Source organism: Magnolia sinica, chromosome 2, assembly GCF_029962835.1.
Source record: "Magnolia sinica isolate HGM2019 chromosome 2, MsV1, whole genome shotgun sequence".
In the NCBI taxonomy this organism is placed as follows: Eukaryota; Viridiplantae; Streptophyta; class Magnoliopsida; order Magnoliales; family Magnoliaceae; genus Magnolia; species Magnolia sinica.
Window position 1 is genome coordinate 127,908,735 of NC_080574.1, and position 11,404 is coordinate 127,920,138.

At 40.6% G+C, this 11,404-nt stretch overlaps 1 protein-coding gene across 1 annotated transcript in view; it reads left to right on the forward strand.

The window, feature by feature from the left end:
• Positions 1-9,702, forward strand: part of LOC131227529 (LEAF RUST 10 DISEASE-RESISTANCE LOCUS RECEPTOR-LIKE PROTEIN KINASE-like 1.1) — a 44,579-nt gene extending 34,877 nt beyond the window's left edge. Inside the window, exons 3-4 of the mRNA XM_058223329.1 lie at positions 7,622-7,879; positions 8,396-9,702. Coding sequence (XP_058079312.1) covers positions 7,622-7,879; positions 8,396-9,237 — 1,100 coding nt within the window. The 3' untranslated portion in view covers positions 9,238-9,702. The remainder of the gene's footprint in view (positions 1-7,621; positions 7,880-8,395) is intronic.
• The last annotated feature ends 1,702 nt before the right edge of the window (positions 9,703-11,404 follow it).

The window sequence follows — 11,404 nt, forward strand, 5'->3', positions numbered from 1 at the left end:
AATGGAGGCCCTAGGGCAGCTTCGTGTTCATGGTGGTGATCCACCCCTAGCAGTTACTAGAACTCGTAATCGTATTGATCACAAGACGATGCTGGCAATGAACCACTAGATCACTCCTAGAAGGTGGGATTCAATGACATGATTCCACAACATCTCGGACAAGGCATTGATCGAATATAATAATCGAATAGAGAATTCAAGATGAGAGTGGATTTTCTTAGCTTCAATGGCCAAATTTACATTAAGGATTTCCTCGATTGGCTTTTTGAAGTTGAGCGATTTTTCAACTATGTAGAGATCCTTGAAACGAAGAAGGTTAAACTTGTTGCCTACAAGTTGTAGGGCGAAACTTCAACTTGGTGGGAACAACTTCAACTCTAGCGGATGAGACAGATGAAGGCGCTAATTAGCACGTGGTCGCGTATAAAGAAGTTATTGTGCATGCGATTCCTTCCTAACAATTACGATCAGGTGTTATTCCAAAAAAATCAAAAGTATTGGGAGGATAGCCGATTAGTAAAGGGTTATGTAGAGAATCCCATTATTTGACAGCAAGAGGTGACTGTGTCAAAACGGAGTCATGACAGGCCACAAGATTAATCAATGGTGAACATGTGGTCCCTATGGGAACAGAGAACCAACCCAAGACTTCTAAAGTGGAGGGATAGTATTTCATAACCGGATAAGATTTCGTAAAATAAACTGAGGAGACGGGAGATATAGATGTATTAGTTAAGAAAGAAAAATATGTTGAATTAATGAACATCCCAAAGGATTTGAAACCAGTGTTGCAGGAGTTCAACTCGTTTATACTCGATGAACTCCCTAATAAATTACCTTCCATACGAAATATACAGAACCACATCCTGTCTCAGAGGCGAGTCTGCCTAATTGCCCACATTATCATAAAGAATGTGAGATCTTGAAGGCAGAAGTGAAGGAACTGATTGATACGAGTCAAGTCAAGGAAAGCATGAGTACATATATTGTGTCTTCTCAAGAGTGTAATGCTAAGTATAAGAAAATGACTAATAAACATCGGCGTCAGAAGTTATGTCAAAATCATGAGCCAAGTCCCTTGAGTAACTCGAGGACGAGTTTTTTTTCAAGTGGAGGGGTATGATTTAGAACGTGTCACATATACGTTCTTAACATGGTTGGGCCAAAAGAAGGTGGACCATAACTTTTGATCCAGGTATCGTTACGGGGTGTACAACTATCAATCTTTACCGAAATGGGCCATCCGAGGTGAATCGACCCACATGGTGGGTCGCGTCCGTCCATTTCGTTAAAAAACACGCGTTTCAGCTAAAAAAGATTTTTTCTTTTTGGAAAAATTACTATTTTTAGCAATTCTGAATTTTTTAATATTTTCTTCCTTTTTAGAAATAACTTGTAATTATGCAAGGATTTTTTAACAAAAATTTATTTGAAATTTTTAGTAATTTCAAATTTTTTAATATTTTCATATTTTTACACTTTTAGATTTTCTTCATTTTTAGAAATAACTTGTAATTATGCTAGGATTTTTTAGCAAAAGTTTATTTAGAATTTTTATTTTAGAAATTATGCTTTAGAAGAGTTTTAATAGAATCATGATTTTTATTGGAGTTAGAAATTTGCTATTTTTGGTAATTACGAATTTTGGATTTTTTTTTTTTATTTTTTATATTAATGGTGTAATAGGTATATAGATATTAGACAGTCATCAATCAAATTATTTCAAATTTGCTAGAATTATTTCTATTTTCTTATTTTCGTGGATTCAAGGTTTCTCTGTGAGGAGTCCAGAGAAGTTCCTTTCTATTTTCTTTTTTTCATGGATTTGAGGTTTCTCTGTGAGGAGTCCAGAGAAGTTCCATGCCCCCCCCCCCCCCCGAGGAAGACGGTGCTCGACCTCACGTCCTTCCCTGCGTCACCCATCATGTGGAGCTCACCTTGGGGTGGGGGAAGAGAGAGGTGATGCAGAGCCGGTCACAGACACTTTCATGTCAAAGATTGACCAGAGAAGGCCCAATTGGAGGTGAAATGATCCAGACCGTTGAAACCATAAATCAATTGCATCTCGCAAACTAGGATAAGTTTTTCGACTTATAATATATGATTTTGGGGTAGGACAACCTACTTAAGACAACCAACCCTACTACGCCGGGTTTCCCATGCCAAATTTGTGAGATTCCGTTAGATTGATGGTTAAAAGTCCTTTTTATTTTCATTTTTACTAGAAATAGTAAGTTTTAGTTTGAGTATAACTTTTGATCCTTTGAGTTGTAGAAGTCGTGCCCAACATAAAAAGGGCTTAGAAACGTTAGGAGAATAATGTAGATGGGCCAAAATGGATAGCTACTATTTTTTGTCGAAAGCCATGAAATCTAGTAGGAATAGAGACCATCTAAATATAGTAAGTCACATTTTTAAGGTGTTTGAGTTAGAGTCTAAGTTTAAAGCTCCGTCCTAGATAGGTTTGAGCTCATTATTTAAAGGGTTTAATTTTATTTTTTAATCATCAATCAATTATTTCGAATTTATTAAGGAATTATTCATTCTTTTATTGCTTGTAGATCCGAGGAAGCTATGTGAGGAGTCCAGTGAGCTCCATGGATTCAGAGTAAATATTCCCTGAGGAAGACAGTGATTGACCTCATCACATCCCTCCCTGTGCGCCAGAGGATTTCCTCCCATTGGAGATCATCTCATGAGTAAAGTATCAAGCAGCTCAGGTGGTCCCCATCATCATGTGCATCTGAAATCCACTCCCACAACCAAGTGCATCATACCATGTTAAGCCCAATGCTCATTAGACCCCATCTATGATTCATCACACCCACCCTTGATTTTTAACGAGCCCACCCTGATGAGCACGTGAAATTTATTCTCCATTATGTGTAACCTAGGCTAGGTTTTGAGCTAAAATAAATCTACAATTTGGAAAGAGACATCCACCCTTGATTTTTAGCATATAAAATAAACTCCAACCATTAGATGCGACACCAAAATTTAGGCTTGGGGACTAAAAATCAGACCCTTGTATGATTTAGATGGGCTATACTAAGAGAAATAGTTTGGAGGGTAGCATTATATGTACACTTTTTCCAATCATATGGTCCACCTAAATCGAGGATGGGTATGTTATTTGGGCCCTGGGTATAACGCAAGGTGACACCTAATTATTAGAGTGGATTAACATGTCCACCTAGTTCACTCCATCCTTTCCTGGCAATATCATCACAAAAGAGAGAGGTAAGAAGAATATTATTGCTGACCAATTGGAAGCCCAATTCACAAAATTTCCATGATATTTGTCACAGTTTCCAACCACCTTCAAAGAAAGGTGTTCGACACGCTGTGAATTAGTCTCCAGGCAAAAGATGTGGAATTCTAGGGATCTAATGGTCTTGTACCATTCAAATGACAAAAAACAAACTGAGAGACTTTTCTAGGCTGACGGGGAGAATGACTTTCGCTGCGGGGATGAAATGGCTTCATAACGCGTATAAGACCCACACGTCAATCGGATGTGGCACGTTCGTTTGGACAGCCTAAAAAATTAGGCTGATTTAACACTTGGACAGCCTGCCCAATGGAAAACATTAGAGCTGGGAAGTCTAACCATTAAAATGGTCCAAATTAGCAGTGTGCATGTCATCTAATACATGGTCCCTGATGCACCACAACTGAATGATTGGATACCCAAAATCAGCTCCTGAATCAGGACATTTTAAAACTCATATGGACCACACCACATGAACTTTGAAGTTTCAGGCTTAACTTTATGCGGTGGGGCCTGCTGGTCTTGAATTGTACTGATTTTTAGGATCTTGGTAAAAATGTGACATCATACTTGAATGGATGCGTTGGATCTGAAGGAACAGAGCAGAATCAGGACAACATGTTCTGCCTGATTAAATAGAACAACCAAGCTCTACCGGCCACCATGTAAAACATGTAAAATAACTCCATAGCTCGGTGATAACTGTCATTTTATTGTACAGACCGTAAAAAGCCTTGAAATGAGCCACGCCAACGGTAACAATGCAAAAATAAAACGTAAATTCCATATGTTTAAATGGTATAGCCTGAGAAAGGTTTTATGAAAGATACGAACCAGGTGCACCAAACTCAAACTTATGATTGGGTCCTATCCCATCTCATTCATCTCTTTGGTGTGGCTCATCTGAGTTGTTGACTACAGGGTCTGGCAAAGAGCGATACGCCTGATGGACGGAGTGGATGTCCTATCCTATGCATGTTTGTCCCACTTACGGCTCAGTTAGCGCGAGTCAAGTCCTCGTCGTGCGTACAGCTGGTGAGGGTGGCTGGCGAAGCCGGACACGGATTGCCTGGTGACCGGGGTGACCGGACTCTCTGGGACCCAGCCAGATGTATGTGTTTTATCTACACCGTTCAGCCGTTTTTTCAGATCCTTTCAGCGCATGATCCCAAAAACGAAGCAGGTCCCAAGTTCAGGTAGACTCCACCACAAGAAAAAAGTGGGGATTGAGCGCCTGCCGTTTAAAACTTATTTAGGGCCACGGAAGTTTTGAATCAAACTGATATTTATATTTTCCCTTGATGAAGATCTGTGTGATCTCGTGAATAGGTTGGATGTTAAATAAACGTCATGGTGGGGCTTAGGAAGGTTTCAATGGTCCACGTTATTATTGAAACTGTTTCCTGTAATGTGGTACGTTTGGGCTTTGGATCTGCCAAATTTTTGGTATAAAGTAATAAAATGAGCTAGAAAATGGATGAACGGAATGGATTAAACACATACGTAATGGTGGACCCCACAGAGTCGGATCAACTGGCAGCCTCGTCCAGGCCTCCAGGAAAGCCCTTGCACGAGTCTTCCCAGTCACCGCTCAAAGTCATCGTCCGTGTAAAACAAGAGCACCAATGCTCGTCTTTCCAGGAAAAATCACTTGTTAATTCTCTTTCTTTTGGTAGTTAAATAAAGGAGAAGTATCTCAGTGTGCTGATGGATTGAATTGTAATATGGCAGATTCTTTCACTTTCCTCTCTTTCTTCCTTCTTCTCTCTCTCTTCCTTCTCTCCCACCTTGCTCTTCCCTTTCGTGTAGAAGAACCCACCGCACCGGAACCCAACCCATCTTGTCATCCGTTTGACTGTGGGAAGTTAACTGAGATTAAATACCCCTTCTTCGACGTCACCAATCATGGATGCGGGTCATGGGCCATCTATTGCGAAAACGGCATGAAACCAACTATTAGATTTGAGGGTGAAGGAAGGTCGTACGTCGTCAAAGAGATCTCGTACGAAGAAAGTACACTTGTAATTCAAGATGAGGAAATCTCTGATCACTCCCCGTCTGACTTCTGCAATTTCCTTTACAATTTTACGATGCCCCCTTCTCCTATCTATCCCTTATATCTTAAATCTCCCAACTACACCTTTGTCAATTGTCAGCGCCATCATCAGCCTCTCTTCAATGATTCCTATAAGGGTGTATATAATTACAGAGGTTGTGAAGACCGCATTATCTACTATTGGTTAGAGGATCTACAACTTCTTCATGATCTATCACCGCTTCAACTGCATCACTGTTCGGTCACTCACTTTCCATTGTTTCTATATCCGGTCGATCCAGAAGTGCCGAACCTCTTTAGTCTGTTGGATTTGGGTTTCGGTCTTCTATGGAATCGGACACAAGAATGCATTGAATGTCAGAAAGAAAAAGGGTTTTGTACTCGAATTCCATCCACCGGAGACTTCGACTGCTTTAGAACGCCGCCTTGGGTTTTTCAAACTCGGCCAGCTCAGCCTCCCAGGAACAACCCAGCCGCGCCAAACTCAGCGCCAAACTCAGCCAAGCCAGAAGTACATTTAGGTAAGTCTCTCGATAAGGAGAAGAATAAGATTCAACGATAATTACCTTTAAAAAAAAAAAAAAAAAAAAAAAAAACTTATAAATTGTTATTATTATTATGTATGACCCAACTGGGTGACTAGGGACTCGTTGGGTCGACTCGACCCAGTGAGTGACCGAGTCACGAGTCAAGCCCATGTTTGAAAACTATGGACTGGAGCAAATGACTGGTTCAGGTTCGGAACAGGGATGCGGATTGCATGTGCCCTCAATCAAAGGGATATTCCTGTGACCCCTGTTGTTGGAAGCTCTGTGGGACCAACAGAGATGCCGGTGACAAATCCACTCTGTCCGTCAGTTTTGCAAGACCACAATAGGCTATGAGGCTAAAAATCAACCAGAACCAAAACTCATGTCAGCCATACCACACAAAACAGCAGGGATGGAACTCCCACCATTGGAAACATTGTGGGGCCACATAAGTTATGTATCTAGATGATATTTATTCCTACTGTTTATCGGAGTGGTGATAACCCTATGAACGGTTTGGATTGCATATAAATACCATGATCGGCTCTAGGAAGGTTTCACGTTTCTGTTCCAACTCCATAGTTTCGTGTGGCCCACCTGAGTTTTAGAGGTGCTTGATTTTTAAAGATCTGTACTATTTTTTCCTTTAAAAAACTGATGAATGGAGGGCATGTCTGTGGGCCCACATAGCTTCCAACAACAAAGGACACAAGTATATCTCTGTGCCCGGGGCACGGGAAATCTGCTTCCGCCGGGAACAGACGATTCAATTGAAGTTATGGTTTGTTGGAACATGCATGTACCAGTTCTTACAAACAGGGGCGATTTGAAATTCATAGAATTTACAAATCCCTACCCTAAATCCTTCACTCCAAACAGCCCCTTGACAGGAAAACTGATATAACTGTTTAATAAAAGTGATATTTTTGGTATAATTACATTACATTGATCTTATATTTTCATTAAGAGTATCCTCTCTGTTATATGATTTCGCAGGTGAAAAGCCGAGTAAGAAAAAGAAGATCCTGATAGGTATTATCCTCTAAAAACCTACTACTTTTACTTCTCTCTGTTTTTCCCCCTATTGCAGAGGAAGTCATTAAAACCCTTTCTCTATAGCTAGCCTTTTGGGAGAAAGTAGTACTTAATTTATTTTTATTTTTTTCTTCTAGATTTTCAAAATGAGAAATGCTGCTAGGAGATTGTTTCATAGATTCATCAAAATCAAGGCATTTGTACTATAGTAGCCATCTGAATTAATGGACCACTTAGCTCAAAACAAGGCAATGGCCGGCCCACATTCAAATAAAAAAACTCATAACTGGATGGTCACAGCCTTTCAATTTTTGCAATGTTTGGTCTATGGTCATGAAGTGGCCACCAGATCAACAATGCCAGTAATTGCACGTGCTACTCACAACATGCACTTCAGGGAAAGAGCTGAACCAAACTTCTACCATGCAAGCTGCTTATAAGCATCTCTCTTCCATGATAATAAACCCAGGGAAACCCTACAATCCTGTTTGGCAACGACTAAAAATAAGTTCATCTCATTTTAGTTAACAATGATTTTGTATTAGAGATAAGATCTCTATTATATATAATAAGTTTATGTTAATGGGATAAGTAATTATCGTTAGCTAAAATGAGATAATTCATTTTTAGGCATCTACCAAACAGGACTTGCATTGAAAATATTCTGAAAAAATTATTTTAGCACAGACGCAGTGAACAATTTCTAATGATCCATATTTTCTTTTCTAGCGGTAGGCGCAGTGATCGGTGGCTTCCTTCTGACTTCCCTCATACTCATTCTTTACTTCCGGTACTGTAAGAAACGCTACCCTTCTCTGTCTTTCAATGTCCTCTCTCGAGCCATCTCTTCCTTCCCTAATTGCAATTCGGAGATTGGAAGCAGCATCCAAACCCAGTTCTTCTCCTACAAAGAGCTTGAAGAAGCTACAAACAACTTCGACCCCTCTAAAGAACTCGGAGACGGGGGCTTTGGGACAGTTTACCATGGTAAGTAGTCCACCTCACTTGCTTATGAATCCCATCATCTTCTTTTGATTTTTATTTTTTTTTAAATTATTTTATTTTATTAATGCCATAGCAGTAAAATAACTCGGCCTGGTTGACTCGACTAGTTTAAATTAGACCGAATAACCTTTGAGACATTCTGTCAACTCAGTTTGATAATCACCATCTTCTAGGCCCTGGGTGGGATGTTTACAATTGTCTGATCAAAATGGTTCTTTGGAACCATAAGCAATCCAAGCTAATGGATTATTAATCTGCTAGTAAGACAATGGTCCATGTGATCTCTGTATGGTAGCCCATGAAATTTGTGTTGGAGCTGATGAACGGTCCAGATTGATTAATTGGCTGTCCAATTTCCATCAGGACTACAACAAGAACACTGATCATCTCTTTAAAAGAAAATATTTATCAGCAAGCTGGGGGGTTGGGGTTGACCTGACCAGTTGAGTTTTAGGATTTAGGGTTTTCAAGAAGAGCTTATTGTTCATTCTGATACAGGCAAGCTCTGGGACGGCCGTTTTGTTGCAATCAAGCGCCTGTACCAGAATAACCACAGGCGTGTTGAACAATTCAAGAATGAAGTTAACATCCTCTCCCGCCTGCGCCATCAGAACCTTGTCATGCTATATGGTTGCAGCTCACGCCACAGTCGTGAGCTACTACTGGTCTATGAATTCATCCCCAATAGAACCGTTGCTTATCATCTCCATGGTGACGGTGCGAAAACCAACAAGCTCACATGGTCTACCCGAATGTGCATTGCTATAGAAACTGCCGATGCGCTTGCCTACCTTCATCAGGTTGAAATCATACACCGTGATGTCAAAACAGACAACATTCTCCTCGATAACAATTTCTGTGTGAAGGTTGCAGATTTCGGGCTGTCGCGTTTGTTCCCCTTTGATGTCACGCATGTGTCGACAGTTCCGCAAGGGACCCCTGGTTATGTGGACCCCGATTATCATCGATGCTATCAACTTACTGACAGGAGTGATGTGTACAGCTTTGGGGTGGTCTTGATCGAACTCGTATCATCATTGCCGGCGGTTGACATCAGTAGGCATCGGCATGAGATTAATTTGGCTAACATGGCGATTAACAAGATCCAAAATGATGCATTGCATGAGCTGGTGGAACCCACGCTCGGGTTCGATTCTGATTTTTCTGTGAGGAGGATGATCACATCAGTGGCTGAGTTAGCTTTTAGGTGTTTGCAAGATGAGAAGGAAGTCAGACCATCCATGGAGGAGGTTTTGGAGGAGCTGAGAGGAATCTCAGGTGAAAAATACAATGCGGAAAAGATGGAGGAGGCAGGTACTCCCATGGATGATATTTGTTGAAGAAAATTCCGCCCTGATCACTGTAATTGCCGGATACTCTGAATGATTCAGGGGCTGTAGGATTATCTAATCTTGATTGAGTTTGTGTACACAAGACTCTGTATCAAACGTTTCCTGTCGTTCATCTATGGTTCATCTATGGTTGATGGAATCTCAATGTGCATTCTCCATCAAATTTTGAAATTCGATGTGAGGGAAACCTGAATGTGCTGAAGATGGAAGGTGGAAAGTGTTTGGCACATGACGTTATGTGTAGTGGTGGAAACAGTACTTAAATCATGCTCTTATAATTAATCTCTTGTTCGCCCACATTCTACTGTAATGTAGTAGCATACATTTTCTTCTTCTTTTATGGATGTGTTATAAGGACCTTGAGAGATGTAATTAGTAGCTCTTTCATTGAGGGCAATGGATATACTAATGGAGTTTCTGTAGCTTTTGAATGCAGATGGTGATTGTGTTGGAGTCAAGGTTGTTTGGATGTGGTCGTATTCACATTATTTTTGGTTTCTATTTTAGTAGAAAATGCCTATCAAATAATATTTGAGCTGAAAATATTACAATGGATCATGCGTGATCATCACGGGCTGGAATTGGGTCTGTTTGTTTTGTCTGGTTATGGGCCTGGGATGGGCTTGGATAGACCTTGGTCCGGCTCTGGCCTGAACCATTGACCATCCTAATGCCACATCCAGAGCACAATAGACTGGGAGCTTGTCCATGACCAGTCCGAGGGTTCCAAATCCATTGCAAGCTCATCATAGGCTAGAACAGAGGGCCCATGTCCTGCAATAGTAGGAAAGGGAGGACTATTGCTAGCCCAACACAACAAGCTGAGAACATCTGGATGGTCAACATCAAGGTGGGCCCATGTGGGACTTATGTGATGGACGATATGCATCCAAGGTCGGCTTACATGATGGGGGAGGGGATTGGGTACTAAGTAAACTCTATGGGCCCCACCGTGGACGTATGTGTCTTATCCACGCCATTCATGCGTTTTAACTAATCATTTTAGGGCATGAGCTCAAAATTGAAGCTTATCAAAAGTTCAAGTGCACCTCACCAAGGGAAACAGGGGATAATGACGTCCACCGTTGAAACCTTCCTAGGTCCCAACAGTGATGCTTATTTGTCATCAAACCTGTTTGTAAGGTCACACTGATACGGATGAAAGGAAAAGACAAATAGCTTGATTTGAAACTTCTGTGGCCCAAAGAAAATTTCAATCGTAGGCCTTTAATTTCTAATATTTCTTTTGATGTGGTCCACTTGAGATTTAGATATGGTTCAATTCTGGGTTTCAGTCCTAAAATGACCTGTTAAAACGGATGGAAGGTGTGGATAAGGCACATACATCACAGTGGGGCCCACAGAGTTTACTCTGTACGCTTGAGTTACTAATTAGGAGGCAATCCGCTTCCTACATGATGGATAGACTACATCCGAGGTGGGCCGCACACGTTGTATGGTATACATTGAATGTGGGTCCGGATAGCATGATGGACAACTCACATTGATGGTGAGCCCCACAGGATGGATGGCTCACATTGATGGTGGGTACTACAAAATGGACGGTGGACATCTAAGTTGGTCGATATGATTGGTCGGTACAACTCACATTAATAATATATTATGCTACATTATTTCATAAAATCATTTTTTTCAACGATATCATCCCAACAATATCATAAGAAAAAATAGACAAAATCGACAACATTCATGTTAGATTTTTGGTCCACATGTGATATATGTTGGATAAAGCATACCACACTGTCCTAAAAAATCTATGGCCATCAAAATCAATGGCTGAGATCGACTCAATCATATTCAAGGGTTAGTAGATTAAGATATACATAGGGAGGATAAAAAAGTATTCTCACGGGTATGCTTTCCTTCGGAGGAAACATGACAAAACAAAGTATCAAATGGTTCCCTCCCCTCCACTTCTGGACAAATTTATAGTCCAAAATCAGACATGAAAATTAAATTATTTTTCTTACACCCTTCTGATTGATAGAAGCACCCACCCTTTTCTACTTGTAGTGATCCTGTACCAGATCATTGTACTACTCTATCACTAAAAGTAGAAAGAGTGGGTGCTTCTATCAATCATTATGAGTGTAATTCCCTTAATTAAAAGGAAGGAAGAGCATTGTAATGGATA